The 27488-nt window shown below is 40.5% G+C and overlaps 2 protein-coding genes across 2 annotated transcripts in view; one reads left to right on the top strand and one right to left on the bottom strand.

Annotated features, from left to right (window-relative positions):
• Positions 1-405: 405 nt before the first annotated feature.
• On the bottom strand, positions 406-13049 carry LOC121957144 (phosphoribosyl pyrophosphate synthase-associated protein 2). The gene is made up of 11 exons (XM_042505668.1): positions 12923-13049; positions 10441-10601; positions 9126-9178; positions 7351-7417; positions 7053-7225; positions 5914-6029; positions 5199-5254; positions 4444-4592; positions 3874-3944; positions 2827-2973; positions 406-2738 (listed from the first exon to the last, which is right to left on the bottom strand). The coding sequence occupies exons 2-11, from the start codon at positions 10521-10523 to the stop codon at positions 2580-2582; spliced, it is 1074 nt and encodes a 357-aa protein (XP_042361602.1). The 5' UTR covers positions 10524-10601; positions 12923-13049; the 3' UTR covers positions 406-2579.
• caskin1 (CASK interacting protein 1) overlaps positions 7174-27488 on the top strand; it is a 96696-nt gene continuing 76381 nt past the window's right edge. Inside the window, exons 1-5 of the mRNA XM_042505228.1 lie at positions 7174-7241; positions 9711-9798; positions 15449-15607; positions 18212-18295; positions 20867-21106. Of these exons, the coding sequence (XP_042361162.1) occupies positions 21013-21106 (94 nt within the window). The 5' untranslated portion in view covers positions 7174-7241; positions 9711-9798; positions 15449-15607; positions 18212-18295; positions 20867-21012. The remainder of the gene's footprint in view (positions 7242-9710; positions 9799-15448; positions 15608-18211; positions 18296-20866; positions 21107-27488) is intronic.

The raw sequence follows: 27488 nt of genomic DNA, 5'->3' as shown, positions 1-27488 counted from the left end.
CAAGACATCGTAAATTCAAAGGCTCGTATTATTTATATATTTTTTTAAGAAAACATGCCCTTCAAACCTGTGACCTGATTTAAAATCTAATTTTTAAAGATTTAAAAAAGGCAGTAAAATAAACACATAATAATAAATACATTAAACATCCCCACTGCATAAAAAAATATTTGACATGTTTCCCCTTTTTGCACCACCCCCTCCCATCATAAATAACAAACAGTCCCTAAGTTATATTAGAATATTCAGATCTAATTCTGTCCCAAATTAATAATTTGAAAAATATACATATATTTAAAAAAGCTAATATAAAGTAATGAAAAAGAACCAATAAGGAGTATGAATGATTATTTTGAAGCGTGTACCCATTTATGTGACTACAAAACAGCAGAAAACAGGCCGTACTGACTTTCATAGGTCATTTATTCATTTTAAGTGCTGAAAATAAATACAAAACATTTTGGGAACACATCTGGTAAAGTGACAAAGACCTGCTTCAGTCAAGTTTTACTCGTCAGAAAAAGTTTTGATTTTTTTACTTTTTCGGCTTTAGCTGCAGTTTTGAACTTTATCGTATCTTCACAATGATCATTTATCCATTTTTACATCTGATTAACATCAAACTTCCACTTGTAACTGGAGAGTAAAACTGCAGAACTGCTGCCGTAACAAAGAAAACTCTCTGTTATTTGTAAATTAATTTAATCCAGAGCCGTCCAGCTGGAGGATGCTCACTTGTGGCATGAACAGATACAAAATATAAGAAAACAATGGCACACTGTGTTATACGGGATGTCTCGTGAATGCGTGTTTCACGAGTGCACCTACACAAGATTTTCACAACGTCAAATTAACCAGACCGAGAAATATTTCCTGTTAATTCCAGTTTAGCAACGAGTAGATTTGACACCAGATTAGCTTCTACAGCAACCACACAGCTCTAAAGTATGTTAGCAACACATTCGGACACAAACATAAATAAACAAAAACCTGACCCGAGGGTTAAACATGCGCGCTGTTAATGAGCGGGAACATAATAATCCTGGATTCACTACATTAGGAGTTAGTGGAGTTAGCGCTGACACAGCAGTGAAGGCCTGCGTGCTGACGTCCTGCAGAAGGCACTGGCACTCTTTAAATCTCTTAAATCTCTAAAACCAGATAAACTGTGAGAGACATTCAGTGCTAACGAATGCTCCAACAAAGACACGTTTCATTTCTATCGAAACGTGGACAGAAATGTTGACGAGATGAAGAGACCAAAACCAGAGGATTCGGGCCGTGTTTCAAAAAAACCCAAAAACTGTTTGACCTTGAGAATAAAGTGATATCTTGAGAATGAAGTGGTAATTCTTAGAAAAAAAAGTTAAAATTGCACATTTACAAGAAAAAAAGTCGAAATATTATGAAATTTAACTCGTTATTTTATGAGAAATAAGAGTTGGGTAATATGACAAAATCCCCCGTCCAAATTTCCACCTTTTCTCTAATATTTCAACATTTGTCTCATAATTTCGATCATTCATCCATCACTTGTGATTATTTATTCACTTTTTCGCATTTTATTATCCAACTCTCCAGTTTCAATCTGTGGCTTTTTTCTCACAAATTTACAAGTTTAATCTCCTAATGTTGGGACTTTTTTTCTTGTAAATTTACATACTTAATCTCATCATCTCATTCCGTTTTTTCTCATACTATTACAATTTTCTTTTTAAATTGCAACTTTATTCTCATGATATTATGACTTTATTATTAGATTATTAGTGAATCTAAGATGTGTTTTCTTAAACATGTCCCTGATCCTCTGTGGTTGACGACAGACTCAGACAGAGATGAGTAAAAAACTGAGGTGTGTGTTGTTAGAGAGAGACAGGCAGTAATCTATGAATGTCCGTGAGGGACACAGATCAGTGTGTTCAGTCCTCTGTGTGCACGTGTGTGTTTTCAGTCGTCTTCTATGTTAAAGGAACGTTCAGACCGTTTGAAGCGGTTTGTATGACGTTCTTATCCACAGTCAGCGTGTTACACTTCAAACATATTTTAGACACTTTAAAAATTTAAATATCACTTAGAGTGTACGCTGCATGACCAGCTCGTCGTCAGAAATAATCGTTTCATCTGCCGAGACCCAAACTTTAAGAGCGTGTCCGTGCAGTCTGTATAAAAAGGTCACTACATTTCTCGTAAAGCTTTCATACGACTCTCCGAAAGCATCAAACTGCTGTTTTTCACGTCGACAAACTCGTCACGTCATTTTCAGCAACATGGTCTTTCACAGATATTGATTTTTTTGTGTCTGAAATACGTTTTGTTGCTGTTGCCTGTTGTTCCACAGCAGGACATTGCTCTCCAAATACAGTGTTAAAGGATAAGTGCATCATACAACCCAAAAAACCCTGAACTGTCCCTTAAAGCTGCACTCAAAGGAACGCGTTAGCATTTAGATTTGTTTATTATACAAGCAGGAAATCCAGATTTTTGTGTTCGACATTCACCTCTACGATTCTGACGAGATCTGAAAAGGCAAATTGTCTGTGTGTGTGTGTGTGTGGGTGTGGGGGGGGGGGGCAGGTCGCTCAGTCGTCCACGCCGATGTTGCGGAACAGGTAGGACATGGACTCCCCGTTGTGGATGCGGCGGATGGCCTCCGACAGGATCATGCTGATGTCGACCGTCTTGATCTTTGGACACTGGAGCTTCTGCAGCTCGTGAGGGATCGTGTTGGTCACCACCACCTGCGGGACCACCAGACCAGAGAGACACGTGTGACGGCGGGGAGGAGGTCACGCAGCATAACGTAAGTCGACACCTGAACACACTCACCTCGTCGATGGCCGACTCCTCGATGAACCTGGGGGCTTCAGAGGAGAGGATGCCGTGCGTTGCCATGACGAAGATCTTGTAGGCTCCTCTTTCCTTCAGCGTCTCTGCCGCCGCCACAAAACTGTCGACATCATCGATGATGTCATCCTGTGAGACAAACACGCCTGTCTTTAAAGTGGTGACGGAGGAAATATTCAGATCCTTAACCCTTTGAAACCTGAGTAAATGTGCTTGATTTCTTTAAATAAAAAATATTTTTTAAAAAAGTCAGCCACAAAAAACGAAATGACTCAAAACTTAGAAATTGGTAAAATGTTAAGTTAGTTAATGTTATGTTTTCAGGTAAAAAATTATCTGAAAAAGCAAACAAACAAGCAAACAAAGGCACACAAAAAAACTTAAAAAAATGTAATATTTCTGTAACATAATTTTATGATATATAAATTTTTCTTTTCCTTGACATTTATCCATAGGTTTAAAAAATGTTTTTCAAATGAATCTACTAATTTGTGGGACATTTCTTACAGAGCTGCTCTTTTTTTTTTTTTTGCTGTGTTTTTGAAAGAAATCACAACAGCGTGCTCACAGCTCAGCCGTAAATACTCGTGAAAACTGTCTCAAAGCAGCACAACAGTGACGTCGCTCCAGCTTTCAAAGGGTTAAAAATTGTAGTGAAGTAAATATTTCAATATTTCTCTGTGAAGTCGCAGTAGAAAGTGGCATGAGATTAAAATGCGTTAATAATTAAGTTCAAATTTGCACTTAAGTACACTATTTGAGTAAATAAACTGAGATATGTCCTAAATCCGAAAAACACCCTAAAATCCGAAAAACATCCTCAATCGTAGAAATGTCCTGAAATCTTAGAAATGTCCAACATTCCACCACAGTGTAAAAGTACCAACGCATAAGAGTTTACTTTAGTGCAAGACTCGAGAAAAAATACTCGTTACTTTTTAACATTACTCTTAAGTACAAAAGCAAAGCGTATCCTTTGTGTCAAAAGCCACATTTAAAGTGTTGGACTGAACCGAAGTGTCCTCTCACCACGATGATGGCGATGCGTCCTCCGACGTCTCCGACCACGGTGATGGGAGGCTTCTCTTTAGGGATCAACACTGAAGCAGAAGAGACGCAGAGAAACACTGAGTTTCTGTATTTAATGTTGCGGTCTGTCATAATTTGGGCCCGGGGCCAGTTGAAAAGCAGGTTTCACTTCCTGTCCCTTATGGAGGACTGAAACTGACAAAAATGCCAAAATTTATTTAATTTCCCGTTTTATTTATCAATTTATTCATTTTCATATTTATTTATGTATTTTTTCCACTTTGCATATTAATTCCCTTTTTTATTTTATTTTCCATTTTCCACATTTATGTATTCATTTAAAGATGTATTTGTGGTTATTTATGCATTTATTTATGTATTATTTTCCCTATTTGCCCCCCTCCATTGATTTCCTCAAACATATATTTACCTCCTTTTTGCTTTTCTGTCTGCATGTCCACCTCATTATGCAAATATGGAGCCAGCCTGTGTGTTCACTCTGTGTGTGTGTGTGTGTGTGTGTGTGTGTGTCTCTCTCTCTCGCTCTCTCTCTCTCTCTCTCTCTCTTACATGGTATCTCCATGCTGGGGTGGATGGCTCCGGTGGTCTTGACGGTTGGTGGGGAGTGTCGCCCGTCCACCTGGTCTGACTCTGCGTCCTGAGCTTCGCCGTGGATGACCGCGATACCCAGACGCAGCCGCTCAGCAAACGACTGAGCCCTGCAGGAGACGGCGGAGAGACGGAGGCTCAGGTAACAGCTGACTGTGCGCCATCGCTCCATCACAGCAGGCACCAAAACATCGTTACAACATTTAGTTTCCACAAACAGTTAACTGTGTGAAATAAAAGAGTTCTGCTTTTGTCCCACAGTGGAGTTTAAAAACATCAACGCTGCTGCTTGAATGTCGGTTTGGACCTTAACTTCCTCAGAGGGGGTGAGAACAACCATTCAACTTATTATTCACTAAAATACAATGAGTTACAGCTGTTTACGACACGATCCCTCCGCTCTACGCCCTCACGCCGTCTCCATCGCCCCGGACCGAGTTACGCACCGCGGGGATTGGGCTTTCTGTTCTGAGGGCACCGCCGACTGGTGAGTTTTAAAAATCGACTTAAAACATTCAAGAGACTTCTTACTGACTGCTCTTTTATTTTCTTATTACTTTTAAATATGCTTTTATTTTCGTTGTTTGTATTTTTTGGGGCTAATGCTTTTATCTTGTAGGACTTTGAGATTTGTTCCAAACGTAAAGTGCTTTACAAACACAACAATTGCATGAAATTTTGTTTGTCTGTCTATTATTATTATTAGGTGACTGTACCTTTTGGCAGAAGCTGGAGATTTGGCCACAATCACAGCATTTCTGTAGTCGGGGATCTGGAGGCACATAGAGGAAGAACAGACAAATTAAAAACAGCAGTCCGTGTTGGGTCCGTTTATTTTTAAGTCTTCTGTGAGCGTCGCTGAGCGCTGAGGACTTCTGATGCAGATCAGCTGCCTGAAATGCTGTTTGTCTGTCTGACAATATTTTCCATATTTATGTTCTTGACTGTTGCAGTACTTTTCCTTTAATTATATTTCCTCTTAACATAACAACAAGGCAAATTCCAAGTATGTAAAAACCTCTCAGTAATAAACCTAATTCTGATTCTAACTTCTACAACCATGTTTCAGATAACTCGCACTTAGTCCGTTAGCTCGATGCTAAAACATAAAGGGAATTTCCATTAATGTGCTACAGAAATAAGCATCACAAAAATATTTTGTGTTTTATTCCACCTGCTGAAAATAAAATGTCATGTGCTCACAATCTGAAAACAAACTTAGAGCTGCTGAGTCAGCTCAGTTTTGTCATTTTGATTCTGGCTTTTGTTGTCTCTTTTTTTCGCTTTGACCCAATTCAACATAACACGGACAAGTAACTGATAAATAAATGGTTATTTTGCAGCTGATTCGGGCCTCCAAAAAAGGTAAGAAACTATTTTCCAGGTCCTTTATTATAGAGGTCACGTTGTGTACGAGGCGTGTTTTTTCACCTCTTCCTGTATGTACTGCAGCAGGAAGGGCGACGCCCTCAGATTGTCCACTGGGATGTTGAAGAAGCCCTGAATCTCCTTCTGATGGAGGTCCATGGTGATCAGGTGGGTGAGCCCTACACACACACACACACACACACACACACACACACACACACATTTGCCTTTTCAGATCTCGTCAGAATCGTAGAGGTGAATGTCGAACACAAAAATCTGGATTTCCTGCTTGTATAATAATACACATGTAATAATAATACACACACACACACACACACACACACACACATTCATTCTGATTAGCATGTTTAAACAGCAGCAACACTGAACCTGCCTCATACATGTTTCCAGGATTTTAGGTTGATTTTAGGGCATTTTTAGGATGTTTCTAGGATTGTAAGACATTTCTCTGATTTTAGGATGTTTCTATAACTTCAGAACATTTCAAAGATTTTAGGACATTATTGATTTTAGGACATACCTGGGATTTTAGGATGTTTATAGTATTCGAGGACATGTCTTGGCTTTTAGGATGTTGTTGGGATTTGGGGCCGTTTCTAAAAGTTAAGGATGTTTCTCCATTTTAGGACATTTCTAGAATTTTAGGACGTTAGTGTCTCATCTGTGTCCTCTGTCGGAGTGTGGGGGATCCTCCACTGGCTCTTTTTTTAGGTTTTTTTTTAAAAGATATTTTTTGGGTGTTTTTGCCTTTAATTGATAGGACAGCAGAAGTGTTAAGGGGGAAGAGAGAGGTGGGGTGACATGCAGCAAAGGGCCGAGGCTGGAATCGAACCCGCGGCCGCTGCAGCGAGGACACAGCCTCTATACATGGGACGCCCGCTCTATCCACTGAGCCACCAGGCGCCCCAAACTGGCACTTTTTTTGATCAACAAGCTCTATTTTGATGCTGTTTTATGCTCTCTGACACCTTATGGAGACTAAAAGGACAGAAACTATTTCCAGTGAGAATCACGTTATTTTTTATTGTGAATTAAAAAATGGTTGGGGGGTCACTGGGAACCTATCAGGGGCCAGATTTGGCCCAGGGGCCACAGGTTGTGTATCACAGATTTACAGATTCACTTTGTCAAAAGTTCTATTGATTACATTCACACGATTCGTTCTGTCCTCTCTCACTCACCAGCTTTACACATCATGGAGGCGATGAGCTTGGAGACGATGGAGCCCCTCTTCCTCATCTTACACTGCTTACTGTACGGGAAGTACGGGAGGACGCCCGTGATGCTTCTGGCACAGGACGTCCTGCACGCGTACACCAGGATCAGCATCTCCATGATGGTGGTGTTCACATCCCTGAAGAGGACGTCATGTGAGTGAGATATTTCAAACTCTGCTGAAATGCTTAAGAGAGAGAGAGAGAGAGTGTGTGTGTGTGTGTGTGTGTGTGTGTGTGTGTGTGTGTGTGTGTTGTTTCTTACTTGGACACTGTCTGGATCACAAAGACATCTTTGCCTCGCACCGACTCCTGGATCTGTACCCGTGTTTCTATGGAAACAAACGGGATGTGAGAATGGAGAAAGCAGCACACATAAACACACATTCAGGTCATGCACATGCAAACACACACACACACTCCTACCTCATAATAAAGCCTGCAGGGCCTGTCAGCTTCATTAGAGGGCTATCTTAGCCCTTTGTGCCACACACACACACACACTCACACTCACACACTCACACACTCACACTCACACACTCACACACTCCCTCTCCGTGTGAAATTGTAGATACTAGCATCGCTCCCTCAGAACGACATTAGGAAACAAAATGTTTCCTCTGCAGCAAATCGTCCGGCAGAAACGCAGGAAACTGAGTCACAGCTGATAGTTAAGCAGCAGTTTGGAGCCAAAAAACTTTGAATATTCATGATGAGGAATGATAATAATGTGACTAACTCTACGACTACATATTTAATTTAATGCTGCCTGCAGCACAGTCCCATTCAACTATCAAATGTCCAAATTTTACAGGATGTTCTGACGTCATTTCCAAAGCACGCCGTACATTTTAGACTGACTTTCTACCTGTCAGAGAGTTTGAAATTTCTCAGTAAACCATCTTGCCTGTACTTGAAATTTGCTCGAGATATGTAATCTAGCATGTTAAATATTTGCTCCTGCTCGCTCTAACTCGCGGCAGCATCGTGTGATAAAGCAGAAGTGTTTGTTCGGTAATCTGCCGGCAAAGATGTTGTTCTGAGCAGCTGCATCAAATCCACTAAACAAGCCAGAAACACACAAGCTGCACACTGTGGAAAAGGTAACATGTACTTTACTCAGGGTTCCCACGGTCATGAAATCCCTGAAAATGTTATAAAAATTAGAAAAACTGTTTTCCAGGTCTGGATATGTTTTGGAATTAACAGAAAGTTTTAGAAAAGTTTTGAATATACGTCATTTGGGTCATTGTTTTATACACTGTGAAACCTGAGCAATTTGGCTTGATTTATTTTAAAAACATGGGAAGAAGGCAACGAAAGGAGTAATGACCCAAAATTATTGAGAAATTATTGACAAATACAAGTAAAATGACCTGAAAATTAGTTTAAAAAAAAAAAAAAAAAAAGAAACAAAGAAAGAAAGGGAAAACAACAAACATGGAAATAACCTGGAAAAGTGATTAAAAATTATACAAATTTTGTAACATAATTTAAAATATGTAAATATGATCATTTACCTTAGCAATTTTCTTTTTTTGCTTGACTATTTTTCCTAGCTTTTTAGAAATATTTTTTAAATAAAATAAAATTAAAAAATCTTCTTTCTAAAAACACGTTTTAAATAACCCAGCCGATGAAAGTAAGAACATTTAACTTAAAAGTGTAACCACGAAAATATTCCATCATGAGATATTTGTCTTCAGTCTGACCGCATTTACATAACAAACATACAGAACGAGTCTGTCCTCTTCAGGGAAACTTTAAACCTGCCTGATCCACATCTGACGCTGTCCGCTGAAAACTGTCTTCTGCAGCAAAAGCCACTGTTTGTAATTTAGGTTAGTTCCAAAAATCACACAATATCTTTCTTTATACATATTTAAGAAGATATTTACACTGACAATCAGAAGCATTACCTGCCTTTAATAAATATATATACTATTTAAAGGTTATTGCTCTGCAGCAAACTGCCCAAAGTTTCTTCTGCTGTCCTTGGACTTAGTGTGAAGACGTGCAGGAAGTCACACGTCGTCTTACCTCTGTTAGCTTCCTGGTACACCTGCACCTTGCCGAGCTCCACCCCCAGCCGCCTGACGGAGAGAGTTTTCGTTTAGCTTTGCAAAGTTGGAAGACATTTGTTTGTTTATATTTGTACAGAAAGAAGGAAAAAAAAGACATGATATGGGATTTCTGTTTGTTTATTTTTTTGAAACTTAGAACAAAGTTTCACTACTTTTTTATTGATGATTGGATTTATGGAGTTACAAAACCTTTTAGTTTAGGCTGTACAGATTTTAGGGATATCAACTATTTGAATACACTCCAAGAAATAACATCACAACAAGCAAAAAAAAACAATGCAGGCACAGTGGACCATTTCTTTTGCAGAGTTTAAATGGTTAAACTAAGGACAGGTGATTCAGTCGTTGCTAAGCAACAGTAAAAAAAAAAAAAAAAAAAAAAAGACTCAGCAAGATGCAAATCGTGCTCTGTCCGACGGCGGCCTGAGACATTTTTTGTTGTTATTGCGTCTCCTGAGACGAGCTGACCTGCTCTCTCTGCAGTCTGCGAGTCTCCTCCTGTTAACTCTTAACATGCTGCATTTGTTCATCTGTCACACAGAGCTGGGAGTCGAACGAGCCCGATCGACTCCTCCGTTTGCTCTACAAACATGCTCTACGTGTCCTGGAGGACTGCACTGGAATTTCAAGTACGTCTTTCAGTTCATTTGTTACTTTTGTTTCCATTTAACAGAATGAAATGTAGATCCTGCAGCTGCAGTAGTTATTTTAAAGGGATAGTTCACTGATTTTCAACCAGCTCTGGATCAAACAAAACTTCCCTCCATATAACCAGTGCCTAGATATCCCTCCTCCTCATATTTTAAATCATCCGGTGGAGTTTTGCCAGCTCTCACAAGTATGACAAACCTCTCTTCATCTTTCCAGTGCCTAGAAAACTCCACCGGGTGACGCAAAGTGATGTAAAACTCGTCATCCAGTTTCACTGGCTCTCGGGGCCGTACTTCAAACTACAGGCAGCACTGATCTGCATTTTCGTATCACCTGCGACTGATGCTGCCATCGCGGCTGCTCGGCCGTAATGTAAACACTAAACATGTGCGACACGCATCACCAGCAAACACGGCACATCCAAACTTAAAAAGCATCTCACATAACAAGCAACACCACTATTTCAAAAGCTGCTTCACTGAGACAAAGAAGGTGACAAACCTGTTCCTCAGGGACCCACATGAGTTATTTATTCTAAAAAATACCCTCTGTGTGTGTGTGTGTGTGTGTGTGTGTGTGTGTGTGTATGTGCGCGTGTCGTCCGTGCCTCCTGTACTCACTCTGAAATCCTCTTGCCGAGTTCGCGGCTGGCGGGGTGTGAGTTGGCGGTGAAGATGACCAGGCCGCCCTTGGTGTGGTTCATGTCTGTGGGGTCTCGGCCGCTGCTCTCCCCGCACTCAGGCAGTGGATCCCTGGGCACCCACGCTGCGCTGAGCCCTTCCTGCGGAGCGGAGTGGAGGCGGGGATTGATTACTTTCTTAAATCAATATGTGTCAACTCTCGTCACTCAACAGGAAACACGTCTCAGGTAGTGCCTGAAGACTTACAAAAATAAATATAATCTTTATTTGCACCTTTCATGCATTAAATGCACCTCAAAGTGCTTTACATGCAAGAGTGCTGAAAATTAAAACTTAATGTATATAGAAATATGTATTTATACATTTAAAAGAAATTAAAAAATGAAATCATGATACAGCATATAGATACCATAACTCTGGAAATAAATGACAGGCAGGCCAGAGGTGGAAAACAAATAAATGAAATATAAAGGAACTAGTTTATAAGAAAAAACAATCACAATATGCAATAAAAATAAAGAGAAGGTGGAAATTAATTAAGCAAGAGCATAGAAATGGGTCTCGAGCTGCTTCTCTTTTTTTTCATAAATGCTGCGTTTTCAGATAAAACCATAACTACTACTTAAATACTACTAGTACTCTGTGTCTGTGTGTGTGTGTGTCTCTGTGTGTGTGTGTGTGTGTGTGTGTGCATGCATGCGTGTGCGTGTGCAGGAGGAATGCAAATACTAGTTTAAGCTAAATCTCTAAATTTGCATTCAGACTGATGTTTAACCATGAGGAGCTCAGTTGAAGCGACTCTCCTTCTCGGCTGTTTAAGTTACAAAACATCCAAATACTTCAGAAAGAAACTTAGTTATTTATTAACTTTCTGCCAACAGCAAGGAGGCGCTCTCTCTTTTAGTCTGACTGACCGCTGCGCCTTAAAACAGACTATTGCATCTGTACGTTTTAATTAAGTGCAAATTCAAAATTATCAATCAAGATGGGCAAGAAAAAGTCATATTGTAATAAATATGTAATAAAGACAGATACGATAGCAACATTAGCTGCAGTTTTAGTGGTAATTTTTACATTTCAGTTTTTACTGGAGACAAAAAAGTTCCCTTACATCTGGAACATGATTTCAAAGCAAGAACGCTGGATTATTAACACTACATTATTTACACAGTATTATCATGTGTAAATGATCACATCAAATCAATATTTCATTTTTAAATATCACAGTCATAATCAATACTAGAAATTTCAAGAAGTTAGTATGTGGTGACAATATAATAACCAAAAAATGAACATTAAAAAAAAGAGGGGGAGAAGTATTAGAAAGTTATCCAAACAATAAGGAAAAATGTCCAGAAAAAATATGTTTATAATTCTCATAATTGTATATTCAATTAAGTTACAGGAGAAATATTCTGAAATATATAAAATTATTACTTGTTTGTTTTTTCATTTTCAGCACATTTTGGGTGATTTTTTGAAAATTGTTTTTCACCTTTTCAACACTTATTTTCTTGTAATTGTGTAACTTTTAGCATGATTAAGTTGCTCGTTGCCTTTTTCCATGTTTTTGAAAGACATTAAGCCGATTTGTTGTATTATTTTGTTTGTGCAATGCAATCTGTGTTATGACTTTATTAAAGATACCATATACTTTTATTAATTTACCTTTATTCTCTTACCCAGCTCCAAAGGTCCAGTTGTGGGTTTTTGGGCTCTGAATTTATTTAAAATTAATACAAAATAAAATCATGTAAGTTGAATGTCCCTCCCACAGGGCAAAATAAAAAAGCATCCCTCGTGCTTAAAGTGTATGTTCAGTCCCTCCCCCGGCGTGCAGCCCCTCTGCCCCCTCATAAATAACGAACAGTCCCTTACTCTGACAGCGGAGGGGATTTTTAAAGGCACAATAACAGCAAACAAAGGACTGTTGCCATATGTAACCATGTGACACCAGATTATGAGCGACACCACGGGTTATTAAGAAGTTCAATCATGATAAATATGTATTTTTGCATGTTGCTTTTTATTTTAAGCCATCGGCGACGTTTTTTAACTCGTGATTTTTAACGAGATCTTCTTTAAAATCCAAACACGACATTAGCTTCCTCATGCTGCTAAGCTAACAGGACAACACGGGATTTTACCGTTAACGTGTTATTCGAGATTTTAATGTGTTTATAAGTTAAACAACGTGCTGGAATTATAGTTGTACTGATTATTAAATAGAAGCAGTTAGATATTAAGTTAAAAATAGCTGATATTGAGTGGTTTGGTTGTGTTATGCTGAGATAACGTTAGCTAACGGTAACACACTGTTACTAACGCGATATCTCGCAGAAATAATCCTGCCGGGGTGCAGAAATTATTTTTCATGCATCAGAGGGTATTTTTGTCTTTGTAGCAGGTAGAAAATAGAGGAACGAGTGTTAACACAAAGAACAAAGAGTCTCCTGCTCACCAGCTTGCGTGTTAGGTCCGGTTTCAGTCTGCAACCAACAGTGTTTGAACGTCAAAGCTCCTCCGTCCTTTTTCAACCTGTTCGCCTCACTCCGGCTGCTGCGAGGCTCGGCCGACGGACGGGCGGCGCGACCAATCACAGGCCAGGGCAGGGAGGAGGGGCGGGCTCAGGAGCTCCACAGAAAACCGTAAATGATGGAATACATCGCAGAAGAAAATCATTATCTTTTTTAGGGACTGTACTTTATTTATCAGAAAAGGGGTTTGACTCGGATGTTACTTTTCTTTTTTGTTTTAATCCACCACGAAGATACACATTTTTTTTTTATTGAGCATGGCTTCAGGGAAATTTATCAAAAAATTTAACTCCCTCCCCACTGCTTAAAAAATATCTTAAAAATCCCAAAACTTCCTTTTTGTTATAATTCAATGCAAAATGCAACAATTTAAAGTTGAATGTGCCTCCTCTAAGCCAAATCAAAAGACATAACTCCCTCCCCACTGCTTAAAATATCTTTTTTGAAAGAATGAAGAAGGTTAAATAAGTTATATATTCTGTCAAAAACATGGAAAAAAACATAATAAGCAACTTGGCAAAAAATCATCTGCAAACTGAGAAAAAAAGAAAGGTGACAAGAAAATGATCTGAAAATTAACTAAGGCTATTATTATTATATCCAAAATATTTATTATAATAGCCTTATAATAATTATTATATATTATAATAATAATATAAATGAGTGAAACATACAGAAAACTATAGCAAAAATTATCTTAACATGATGTTTAAAACTTAAAAAAGAAATTTAAAATATAATTAATAGAAAAATAAAATATTTTTGATTACACTTAAAATATTTTTTGGCACTTTCTTCAGGTCATCTTTTTAACTTTTCAAAAACTGAGCAAGAAATTTGTAAAAAAAAAAAAAAAAAAAAAAAAAGAAAAAAGAAAGAAGAAAAAAAGAAAATTATACAAAATTAGCAAAAAAAAAAAAAAAGGTAAAGGAAATTACAGAACAACAACAAAAAAATGGCCTGAAAATGTGCTATATTAAAATAAATAATATTTTTTCTGTAATCTAATTTTTAAATATATATATATATATATATATATATATATATCCCACTTTTTTAAAGAAATTCTGAGTCAATGGTATAAATACTTGAGAAAGACATCCGAACGCTGTGCAAGACAACTGATGTTGATTCAGGTTTTAAAGGGTTAACCAGAAGACAGACACTGAGCTCTCGTGGGAGGTGCACGCTCTTTGGAAAGCCACTTGAGGGCAATGTTTTTTTCTGGAAGTTTCACAGCAGCAGCTCTTCAGTTCATGATGACGAGACTTTGAAGTTTCGGATAAACCTGGTTTTTATGTAGCGTCCGCCTCGCCAGCACGACTTTCCCTTTAAGCACCACAATCGATTAGAAACGAAGACGCAGTCAGTGTCAGTCAGTGTCAGTCAGTGTCAGTCAGTGTCAGTCAGTATCAGTCAGTATCAGTCAGTGTCAGTCAGTGTCAGTCAGTATCAGTCAGTGTCAGTCAGTGTCCGTCAGTATCAGTCAGTATCAGTCAGTGTCAGTCAGTGTCAGTCAGTATCAGTCAGTATCAGTCAGTGTCAGTCAGTGTCAGTCAGTGTCAGTCAGTGTCAGTCAGTATCAGTCAGTATCAGTCAGTGTCAGTCAGTATCAGTCAGTATCAGTCAGTATCAGTCAGTATCAGTCAGTGTCAGTCATGTCAGTCAGTGTCAGTCAGTGTCAGTCAGTATCAGTCAGTATCAGTCAGTGTCAGTCAGTGTCCGTCAGTATCAGTCAGTGTCAGTCAGTATCAGTCAGTGTCAGTCAGTGTCAGTCAGTGTCAGTCTTTGCAATGATTTTTGTTTTCAGGGAATACCCGAAATAACCCAGTAGCAGCATCTACGCATTAGCTGACAGTTACATGATCAGGAGAAAAGGTCACATCGGTAACTGACATAATTTTTCTGACCTCAAACTTGTTCAGCTTTTAAAAATCTAAAAACAAATACTCACTTTTTCATTCCAATATATTGTGCGATGGTATATAATTGTGTGTCTAAATTAAAGTGAATCAGTTCCAAAATCCTTTCCCCTTTTTGTAAAATGATATTTTATTAGTGTCCCATTTTCCCAGTTGTCTACTGTAAAAATGGGACATGCTTTTATTGTCAAGATGGGACACTACTCTTTGTGTCAATTTGAGAGGAAAAAACTTTTTTGAGGATCATAAAAACTTTTTTTTATATTCAGATAAATCATTTTTATAAATTTTACAAATATATTTTTTCTAAATATGTCAGCTGGCTTGCTGGAAATAAGCGAAGAAGGGCTGGCATTGTCGTGTTTTAGTAATCCTAATTCAGAAAGCTCTGGCTGGCTTTCCCACCCGCAGAGGAGAGAGGCAGAACTGAGATGTTAATAAATATTAAATATAGAAATGTTTTAAATAACTACTGAAATAAGTAAACAAATGTGAATATAAATAGTATAAAAATCATTTACATTTCAGAGGCAAATGTCTGACAAAGGGAAGAGGACAAGTGAAGAGAGGAGAAGCAACAGCAAGGATGAGGCGAGAAAAGACGTATAACCAGTGAAGACGGGATGACGGGGACAGTCGCAGACAGTCGCAGACAGTCGCAGACAGTCGGAGATAGTCGGAGACAGGGTGAGTGCCAAAGCTACACCTGCTGGCTCGAGCATGAATTTACCTGAAGTACATTGTAAAGAGGGTGAGAGGTGTTGTAAAGGGTTTATTATATGTGTTACTTGAAGACAATACATTTTTAAATGACTTCTCTTCTTCAGTATCTCTCGGCTTTATATCGTAACGTAAGTTGTCCCGTTTTAGCAGCGAAGGTGTCTCATTTTGTCAGTAGCGTCTGTAAAAAAAAGTGGAATGATTGAGTCTGTGTTTTATTAGTCCTGTGTTTTTCTTTGTGTATTGTAGTAAAGGGGTTGGTATTTATAAAGTGATATCATGTTTGGAGCTCAGACAAGTGAAAAATCCTGTAAATTGTTCAAAAAAGTCCCATTCTAACAATACTCACTATAGCAGACGGAAACAAAGTACATTAAAGTGCTGAACTGAAGTTTTTCAGTATCTGTACTTTGCTCGGGTATTGTTTGTTTTAAAAAACATATTACCACTACAAATATTGAACTTTTGACTCCACTACATGTCTATGAAGACTCAAATTACTCTTTACATCTGATTTGAAGGCAGACGATGATTTTTTTTGCCTTTTCTGCTTTATGACGTAAAATTACAGATATTCACGACAAATTGTTTGCATAAATGTAAATTAGCTATTTTTTGGTAACTCCTGGAACATTTCTTACTAAGTGGCTCATTGCCTTTTCCCCTCATGTTTTTGACACTAATTTGCTCAGAGGTCTGAATTCTTGTGAAACACGTCTGAAAGCTGTATAAGAAACGTGACGACGCTCCAGGTTCCCAAGGGTTAAAGTGTTGTTGCAGAGTTTGCTTTATCTCAAACAGCCTGTCCAGTTTGCTCGTTTGACGGCGTGATAAAATGTTTTATGTGCCAGCATGTGTTGTGTACATGCACTCATTTCTCTTAAAGTAGCGTCTGAGGATTTCACTCCCTTTTTGACTGAAACATCAAACACACAGAAAGAGACGAAAAGAGAAGACGAGTCTCTCTGAGTGATGAAAAGCTCAACTGTTTCCTCCTTTGGACAAATATTGAATCGTGTCTCAAACCAACTGTTCCTGTCTAACAATGCCAGCAGAAAGACAGACATATCAGAGGGGCGGTGGGGCGGGGTCGGTGCGGAAAACGCTCGAAACTGAAGTGTTTATATATGTGTTTCGTGTGTTTAGTGTTAAACAGCTCCGAGGTACGCAGCAATTCTGCATTAACGGAGACAGATTTATAAATACACACTCACTACCGTACAGGCGACTCTTCAGTGTGCTTACATAACTCACTGATATGTGGAGGAGGCAGAGAGCAGCATCCAAGCACTGCCCACCCACACACACACACACACACACACACACAGACATGCACATACACACACACACACACACACACAGACACACACACACAGACATGCACATACACATGCACAAGCACACACATGCACAAGCACGCACACGCACACACACACATACATGCACACGCACACACACACGCACACACACACATGCGCACACACGCACACGCACACACACGCACATGCACACGCACACACATGCACAAGCACACACATGCACATGCACATGCCCCCACCCCACACACACACACATGCACATACACATGCACACACATGCACGCACACGCACAACACACACACACACACACACTCACACACACATGCACACACACACACAAACACACACACACACACACACACACACATACAGGAGAGGAGTGGAGTGAAAATGTGGAGGAGGTTGGACAGAGAAAGAAGGTGGATGTTGTGGTGGAAGTCGAGGTCAGACTCACTCGAATGTGTTTTTTCTCTAATCGTCACAGAATATTTGCTTTTACTGTTTATTTTCCCCCCACAGCTTTATTCAACAAAAAAAAAGTGGACAAAATATGTCAGCTTAACAAGAACACAAACATACACCAAAACACAAATCTTTGACAATCAACAAAGATTAAATAAAATAATAATAATAATAATACATAAATTGATAAAAATCTTGCAAAAAAAATGGACCCAGACAAACAGAAGCCTAAAAAAAACCCTTTATCACGTTGGGGAGTTTCGCCAAATACGTTTTTGAAATGTTATAAAAGTCCGTTGCTTTTTTTTTGTAAGAGCAAGAGAAGAAAGTGCCGAGTAGAAATCAATCAAGAAAAGATGGACAAAGGGTTGTGAACCTAATATTTTATTTCTCATGTTTATGGATAAAGAATTTCCCCATTACAAAAAACAAACAACATGGTTCAAATATTTGTTACCTGTGTCGTTAATAACAGATTATATCTTAAATAATGAGTCACTGTATTATTGAAAACACGAGAACTTCAGTTCGACCAAAAGTTTATTTTACACTGAAAGAATAAATTGATTTAAGCGTCATCAGCACGTCCACAGAAAGAACGAGAGTTTTCAACACCTGTGTATCTGATTTACTGTTTACTGTTTACTGTTTACTGTTTACTGTTTATTGCTTAGTATTTACTGTTTACTGTTTACTGTTTATTGTTTATTGTTTATTGTTTACTGTGTCTCCTTTAGACCGAACCACTGTGATGCAACACAATAACAACTTTCACTGTTTTTAAAGCAGACTCCAGTTCATCAGGACTTTTTTCGGACTCTTCCTTCATCGCGGCAGCATGCAGAGTTTTCTTCACGGATTCAAACTAACGCGGTGAGTCAATCAAATATTTGTTAATTTAGAGAATTTTAACCTTTGAAATGTCCAGTTTTTGTCATAATGCCACTATATTTTTAGATGAAAAAAAACAACAACACAAAGAATATGAGCAGTTTATTATTAGTATTATTATTGTTGTTGTTGTTGTTGTTGTTGTTGTTGTTGTTTTGATTATCACGGTCTGGGATATGTCAGGGATTTGCAGTAACACTGATTATAACAGTTTTCTTATGATGCCATATGCATGAACACAGCCAAACGAGTAAAGCCAGTAAAATACACCAAATAGTCCCTAAGGGTTAAAAAAAAAGCTGCCATTTGATGAAGGAAAGGATGGATTCGTTTTTTTGTCCCAGATTTCAGAGTTTGCACTTGCGTCCTTCAGAGTACGTTATAAATTTAACACCAGCATTGGGGAACTTTTCACAGCAGTGAAATACAGAATAACATTTAACATCATAAGACAGCCTCTTCTCTGCCACGTTAATATCGATAATCGTGTCCTGTCCTGGCTCTGAAAAGCAGAATATCAGGGCACAAAGCGAAGGGTTAACCAAACAAGTTAACCAGTAAATAAACAGTATCGGCTTCTTTTTAAATCCACAGAGTCAGTTGGGTTAACTGGATATTTTCAGCGAACTGCTGACTCTTCTGTCGGCGCTTCTGAAATTCTTTCTGCCGAGTGTGAGACATCAGAAATCAGATCATCTAACGTGATCAGAAAAGGAGGCTGATGACGCTCCTGTAACGGTGCTGGGCAAATGGATTTAAGGGCGGCGGAGCCGGTTTAATCAGGCGAACACGGTAAACATATCTTGTTAACATTGTCATGTTAGCATTGTTACTGTGATCGTGGCCTCTCAGACGTGCAGTCTTTGTATTGTGTGTAGCGCTGCAGTCGCCCATCGTTACCACGGTTATTGCCGAATAAAAAGGAGAGGGGGGTCAGTTCTTTCAGGGTGAATAGAAATCCTTCCTACACCTCTGCTCAGACGGAGCGCCATTAAAGTCTATTAAAAAGGGACTTTTTAAGGACTATTAAATATATGTAAGGGGACTTTCATTTAAGCACCAATATTTCTTTTTCAGTGAGCTTTTATTTTATAATTCTACATCTGTTTATTTCAGTGAGCTTTTATTTTATAATTCTACATCTGTTTATTTCAGTGAGCTTTTATTTTATAATTCTACATCTGTGCCTTTTTCAGTGAGCTTTTATTTTATAATTCTACATCTGTTTATTTCAGTGAGCTTTTATTTCATAATTCCACATTTGCCTGTTTTAGGGAACTTTAATTTCAGTCCACATTTATTAATTGGAGGGATTTTTGGTTTCATAATTTCACATTAACTATAATAGACTAACTGTAATAGATTACATCCATCACCTGGAGGGAAAAGTGTGATGCACGTGAACGAAGGAGAAAAAAATATATCGAGAGCCAATAAGAGAGAAGAGAGAGAGAGAGAGGGAGAGAGAAGAGAAGAGAGAGAGAAAGAAAGAGAGAGAGACAGAGAGAGGGGGGAGAGAAGAGAGAGAGAGAGAGAGAGAGAGAGAGACAGAGAGAGAGACAGAGAGAGAGAAAGGGAGAGAGAGAGACAGAGAGAGAGACAGAGAGAGAGAGGAGAGAGGGAGAGAGAGAGAGACAGAGAGAGAGACAGAGAGAGAGAGAGGGAGAGAGACAGAGAGAGAGAGACAGAAGAGAGAGAGGGAGAGAGAGAGACAAAGAGAGAGAGACAGAGAGAGAGACAGAGAGAGAGAGACAGGGAGAGAGAGAGACAGAGAGAGAGAGAGAGAGAGAGAGAGAGAGAGAGAGAGAGACAGAGAGAGACAGAGAGAGAGAGGGAGAGAGACAGAGGAGAGAGAGAGAGACAGAGAGAGAGAGAGACAGAGAGAGAGAGGGAGAGACAGAAGAGAGAGGGAGAGAGAGAGACAGAGAGAGGGAGAGAGGGAGGTGGGGGCGGGAGAGCACCGCGCTCCTCCTGGTCCGCCCCCCAAGTTGCAGCACGAGCCATTTAGCAGCGCGAGCTGGGCCAGCTGTAGAGCGCGCGGGCGCGTGTACGTGCCCCCCTCACTACCCCTGCCCCCACGCGGAGAAAACCATTACCACATAGAGCCCGAGCGCACGCGGAGCGGAGCGATGGCTGCAGCAGCAGCGGTGGATTGTGTTTACGACGCAGAGCACGCGAGCGGCAGAACCTCGGGAGAACGGACACCGCGCGCGCTCGATTCCTAAACGCAGCAGCATTTACGCGCAGTGTCCGGCAGTGAGCCCGCGAGGCTGCTCGCCGCATCAGCCCGTCTGACGTCTCCTTCCCTCGGCGAGGACCCGCGCCGCCTCCCGCGCGGTGCTTCGCAGCGCAGCTGCAAGCGACAGCTAATCTGCCGTGATCACACATGAGGAGCGCGAGCGAAGCCGTTCACCGTCAAAATATCACGCACGCGACGCCAGCGCGCTGAATCCGGAGCGGTCCCCCATCCAGAGGCGCTGCACCGAGCGGGGGGGGGAAACCCGAGAGCATCCCACCCAGTCTGACCTCCCCTCTCTCCGTCATATGTCACAGCTGTAGGGGGGTCTCATCCAGTCCGGGACCGGGGGGGAGGAGGAGGCAGGCTGCTCGTGGCCGCGGGAGACGCACCCTCGGCGGGGTGAGGCTGGGCTGAAGCGCCGCTGTGGCGGAGGATGCTGCGGGAGTAGAGCGGCTCAAAGATGGGGAAGGACCAGGAACTGCTGCAGGCGGTGAAGACCGAGGACCTGCTCACCGTGCAGAAGCTGCTGCAAAGGCCCCGGCCAGGGAAAGCAAGTAAGACAACCCACTCTATTCTGTTCTATTCTATTCTGTTTATTCTATCTGTTCTATTCTATTCTATTCTATTCTATTCTATTCTGTTCTATTCTATTCTGTTCTATTCTATTCTATTCTGTTCTGCTGCAGGCGGAGCCTTAAAGATAACACAGCTCTGCATCCCTTTCTGACTGTGACATCAAGAGTTCTCACACACTGTCGCTGCTATCAGGCCTGACTGATGATGATGATGATGATGATGTTGTGTGTGTACATGTATGTATGTGTGTATGTGTGTGTGTGGGGGCTGGAGAGGAGGCGCTGCATGCATCAGGGTGTATCAGAGCAGATTAGTGGTGTGATTGGAGACTGACAGACCGTCTTGAGACCCCTTTCTGAGAGCACTGCAGCAGAGAGAGGGAGGGTGGCGGAGAGAGAGGGGGCTGTGTTTTTGGATCCGTGTGACCCTGACTCATGAGTGGGAGATGATGGCCTTGTGATTGTCGAGGTTCACCTTCAGGGACAGACGTGTAGGGTTCAGATAACATGCTTGGTTTGGCGGTCTGGTATGAGGTTCTTTATACCATAGCAAATGTGAGGCGGGACGCCCCCGGTTTGGAGAAGCGGACCGGAGTCTGACACTAAAGCTTTAATTCACTGCTGTCAGCAAAATATATTTTAGCCACCCAAAAACTCAGTATCAGTTTAAGTGGACGCTATATTGAGAGTATTCTGCCCGGTGGCCCCAACCATTTTCTAATTCACAAAATACAGAAAAATAAAGTGATTCACACTGGGAATTAATTTTGTCCTTTTAGTATCCATAAGGTGCCAGAGTGCATAAAACAGAATCAAAATATGCTTTTTTATCATAAAAGTGCCAGAGAAGGAACCCCCACACCCCCGACAGAGGTCCTAGATAAGACACTAATGTCCTAAAATACTGTCCTAATATTCTAGAAATGTTCTGAAATCCTAAAAATGTCCTAAATTTTGAGAAATGTCCTAAGATCCTAAAATCAGAGAAATGCCTTATAATCAGAGAAATGTAATAAAATCCTATAAAAGTCCTAAAAATTGAAACCTGGTTCAACGTCACTTCTCGTTCAGACGCCTCACACACACTTAAACCTTTGAACCTTTGAAATCTGCAAATTGCAAGAAATGAGTAGATTTTGTTTTTAAAAAGCTAGGGAAAATGTGAACTCTATTTATAATTTTCATAATTAGATATTTAAAATTATTTTAGAATTACTATATTTTTCAGGACATTTCCTTTTTTTAATTTATTTTTTAAATTTACTTTCCACTTTATTTCCTTCTTTATTTATTGTTGGTTTTCAATTGTTTTTATGGTTATTTTCAGGTAATTAGCTTTTACTTTTAAAAATCTTTTTTTTGTCTTTTTTTTAAACTAATTTCTTGCTTATTAAGCCAATTAGCCCTGGTTCAAAAAGAATTAAACAGCTATTTCCCACAGCAGTGCAGAGCGTCCACATCAGACTCCAGCCTGCTTCTCCAAACCGTCGGCGTGCCGGCCGACATCTAACACACTGACGACTGACAAGTTCCTCGTACAGATCTGAAATATCTCTTTCAGCCTGGTATCTGCGCGCGTGTTGCGTCCTGCTTCTCTTCGTCTGCAGCTCCTCTCATAGTTTATTTTGTGCAGGCGATGCAGCGCTCCGACATGGCTTCCACAGCCCACTCCTCTGTGTGGGCAGCACAGTGGAGCTGCAGATAGATCTCTCTGTAAGCTGCCTGATACTCGCACTGATAAATAACTGGCTGATACAGTTATCAGCAGACAGGGGCGGATGCTGCACAGGCCCAACTGCATCGATTACGCTTCCTGCAGATTTCAGCTCAGACGCGGTGATGAATTCAGTTTAAAAAATCTTCCTTTTCTGCACTCTTTCTCCCGACACTGCCCGAAGTCTCAGAGCGCTCCGGTCCGGCAGGTTTGCAGCTTCTGACCTGCACTGAGAGGCTCCACACAGCAGGTGGGCCTCATTAGAATAACCAGGAGCCGGTGTTGATGACAGATAATGGTCCACAACTGTGCTGCTGCTTTTCTTGCATGTAATGACCAAAATCATCGACACTGAATATCATCATGTCCCAAAATTCTGCTCTTTGAGTCGCTCATTTTTAAGAGCCGGCACGCCCACAGCTTTTTTTTTTTGCAGTTATTCTGACTAATGAGACCTCTGCGACACCTGTGCAGGGTCTTTGAATTGAATCTTTCAAGCACGCATAAAAGATCCAATGCAGGTTCAGTACTGATCCAGGTGAAATACTCAGTAGTTATGGGCAGTATTACAGTATACTAGGGTATTTAGAAATACAGAAGGTATGTTCTTCAGTACCGGTATAAATTCAGGCACTCCTCTTTCTATTAAACTCATTGTATATAGTGCACAGCACGCACCACCAGAGCTCAGTCTCCGGTCTCTATTGGTGGATCAGGCAGCTGAGCTGAAAGACACAGTGACACCTAGTGGTGGAGGGAGAAGTTACAGGACTGTAAACGGCCGGCAGCCAGCAGGCAGAGAGTGACTGTGGGGAATAACAGCATGTTTTTTTTACATCTAACTTGATGAATTTAGGATTTATTTGGACCAGTGTTGGATCAGTGGATTTACTAACTAGATCACTAACAAGAGTAACCAAGACGCTTTGAGTGAGTTTTATTTTGCTTTTGTTGAGTAAATGAAGTGCTCAGGTTTCAAAGGGCCAAATGTTATTATTGCATTTTTGCCAAAATAAAACTGCCTACCCCAGCTTTATAGGTGGAAACACAGACTTATAATAATTCCAAACATGCGATGAAAATAGATTTTTAGATTCAGCAGCTGATCTTGGTTGCCTAAATACATGGGTAGTTGAAAGTGGTTGTTGTTACCGTCATCATGTGGGAACACAGAATATAGAAAACATCACTTTAGATTTGGAGTTGTTTTGCACTGAGCTAACGTGTACGCTGCCATGCCACAGATGGCAAAGCTCGCCCTGCAGGACTCCGTGAAGTGCAGCACACACAGCCCCAAAAACAGTTTGTAGAGAGCAGCAGGGCGCTGCGTGCCGGCAGGTGGCAAACGGCGGAGCCGAGCACATACAGGAAACCCCTCGCATTAAAGACTGCAAAATACAGACATCCCCCCGGGTGAAAACAGGGTTGGTAGGGTCCAGCATATTCAGGTGGTGCCCAAAATAGTGTCTGCTGAAGTCAGTGGAGTACATTATGTGCAAGAGCACATCACAAAATAAGCTTTAGGCTGCAGTGGAGTGCACTTGAGCTGGAAGCCCCTCTCAGACTCTCAGACTCAGAGGACAGCTCGAGCCTCAAACACTGTTTTCCAGGCAGCAGCAGCAGCTAGTGCACCAAAGATGAGCCAACCCTCAGTGGACTGCAGTGCATGCATATGGCAACTCAAGCAACTTAAAGCAGATTCTGCAGGTGGAAGTACCTGACAATATGCTGCTTATTCACACAGAGAAGGTGCATGCTGTTTTTTTATAATCTACTCACTAGGCAGGTTTCCAAATTGCACACATCCATAATTTCCTAATTTTTCATGTTTTCTTGCAGATATAACCTCGCGTTAATTGTGCAAATTGAAGTTTTTATTATAAAACACACCCAGTGGAAACATGTAAATTTTGAAAAAACTCGCTTGTTGCATGTGCTTGTCAGGAGGAACTGGCTCCCTCATGATGCAGCAGGAGCTACAAGAGCTGTTATTGCATCATATAACTCTGAGAAAGTTTTTAACCCACAATTCCTCTGTGAAATCGTGGACTACATCTCCCAGAAATCCCTCATACGTGTCCACTCCCACGTATAAGGGGCTCGCCTTTCCATCACGGCTCCATAACACGCCTACGTGGCCTCGGATTGGAAATAATGACGGCTAGTGCGGTGGCTGCAATAGAAATAAAGCTGCAGATGTTTTGAACATCCGTCGCCATGGTTACTGGGATGTTATCACCAGAGGAGAAGTCACATGACATCACTCGGTGGAAACACAGTCATCTCGAAATTGTGTTTCTACAACATTCTAAAAATTCGGCTTACGTTTTGTCCAAATCTGTGATAGAAAGCTGCCTGCTGTCAGGTCTTCCTGCTCCTCATATTTAATGCATCAATCACTCATCTGAGATCTAATGACGCCGACCGCCGTCACTCCTCAGTCAACACTCAGCCGGCCGTCACTGTCACGTCGCTGGCTGACTGCAGCCTTTTCTGCGTCCGTCTTGAGGTTTGTCCTTCGATAGCTGACGTGAGGTCTGAAGTGCTGAAGGTGTTTAAAGGCAGGACGGAGGCCGCTCTGCTCTGTCAGTGTGCTGCAGCTTCCTCTACGGCATCGCAGAGGATTTTTATCATTTGTGTGACTTTGCTGCGTTCAGATGCCTTTAGAAACCGTTTAACCCTTTGAAACCTGAGCAAACTGCTTTAATTTCTTTTGGAGAAAAAAGCAGCAAGAAACTTGGCAAGAAATGTCACACAAACTGCAAAATTAGTAAAAGGAATGAGAAAATGACTGATATTATTTTTTAAATGGTTAAAAAATGAAAAATTTCCAGAAAACTATGATCACCAAATTTTTTAAATTTATTTATGTTTTTTCTCCAATTTTCAGAACTTTTGGGGTCATTTTTGTGTTTTTTTTTAATTATTATTTTTTGGTCATTTTCTTGTAACTTACTTGTTTATTGCTAATTTTTGAGCCATGTCTTGCTATGTTGCACAATGCCTTCTCTCCGTTTTTTTTTTTTGCAAGAAATCAAACAACAACAGCTCAGGTTTTAAAGGAAGAAATGACCTGAAAATTACTTTTTTCAAAACCAGAAAAAAAAAACTGAAAAAAATTGATAAAACTATATTAAGAATTATCATGATTATATATTTAAAATTATGTTACAGAAAAAATATTTACATATATATTTTTTTCAATTTTTAGAGCTTTTGGGGTCATTTTCTTTTTTAAAATTATTATTTCAGGTCATTTTCTTTTAACTTTTTACTAGTTTCTTGGTCATTTTTGGGTCGTGTCTTACTGCGCTGCTCAGTGCCTTCTCTCCATGTTTTTTTTTTTAAGAATTCCAATAAGCTCGGTTTCAAAGGGCTCATGATGCTGCCACAGCAACCGTCTGGTAAACATTTCATTTTTGGACGTGGACATGATTTTTTTTTCTCAGTCCCTGAAAAGCTGAGTGTTTTAGGGGCTTGTGTCTGGACCGTGCGGGACAGTCACTCATTAAAAACACCAAAACAAACAGGCCAGAAAAAAACAGCCAACAGTAATGACTGAGAGGAGCAGACAAACAGCAGGGAGGTGTGACGGCAGCCTGATACTAACACACACACACACACACACACACACACACACACACACACACACACACACACACACACCTGTTTGACATCCAGCCTGTGTGTGCGTGCGTGCGCGCGCGCGCGTGTGTGTGTGTGTGTGTGTGTGTGTGTGTGTGTGCGGTTTGTGGTGGAAATGGGTGGATATGTGGTTGAACTGTGTGTATAGAGGGGTTAATGTGACGGAGAGGTAAGATTGAGTTTAGTGTGAGTGTGTGTGTGTGTGTGTGTGTGTGTGGGCATCTGGCAAAGGCTCTGCCCTGCTGCAACTCATTTACTCCCACTCAGGCCAGACATCCAGTCTCTGCACACACTCACCTGCAACACACACACACACACACACACACACACACACACACACACACACTCATACATACTCATGCAGACACATCTGGCACCATCTGGAGGGTCATCATCAGTTTGCTGTCACTCAGCGACCCCCTCTGTACATGGCACTAGATGAGGTCGTGTTAGTGTGTGCAAGTGTGTGTGTGTGTGTGTGTGTGTGTGTGTGTGTGTGTGTGTGCGCAGGGAGCAGACCTTGAGTGTGACCTGAGGTCTGTGTTTGTTGACGGGCTGTTTCAGTGTTTGTGTGTCAAAGAGGTCACTGTAATCTGCATTTATGTTTGTTTATTTTGCGTCATTAAAGGTTGTGTGTGTGTGTGTGTGTGTGTGTGAGTCTGTGTGAGTGTTAGTGTGTGTGTGTGTGTCAGTTGTGGCTAGAGTACTGAAAATCTGTACTCAAGTATGAGTACAATTACTTTGTAATCTGTACTCAAGTACGAGTACAATTACTTTGTAATCTGTACTCAAGTACGAGTACAATTACTTTCATAAAAAAGACCAAGTAAAGGTAAAAAGTACATTGTTAATGAATTACTCAAAATACTTTTGTGTTTAATTTTATTTTATTGTGTGCGACCGGTGCAGCAGAAGGACTACACAGCAGTGACCTCACAGTATCATGTGACCTCGTAGCATCATGTGACCTCACAGCATCATGTGACCTCACAGCATCATGTG

This window comes from Plectropomus leopardus, chromosome 17 (assembly GCF_008729295.1).
Source record: "Plectropomus leopardus isolate mb chromosome 17, YSFRI_Pleo_2.0, whole genome shotgun sequence".
Classification (NCBI taxonomy): domain Eukaryota; kingdom Metazoa; phylum Chordata; class Actinopteri; order Perciformes; family Serranidae; genus Plectropomus; species Plectropomus leopardus.
The sequence above is the reverse complement of the archived record's forward strand: the minus strand, read 5'-3'. Positions and strand labels throughout refer to the sequence as shown.

Coding starts and splice junctions, on each gene's coding strand:
- LOC121957144 (XM_042505668.1), bottom strand. CDS start 10,523: ATGAACCACACCAAGGGCGGCCTGGTCATCTTCACCGCCAACTCACAC. Junction 9,179..10,440: donor CTCGGCAAGAGGATTTCAGA/GTGAGTACAGGA, acceptor TCTCTCCGTCAG/GCGGCTGGGGGTGGAGCTCG. Junction 2,739..2,826: donor AGGAGTCGGCCATCGACGAG/GTGAGTGTGTTC, acceptor GTGGTCCCGCAG/GTGGTGGTGACCAACACGAT.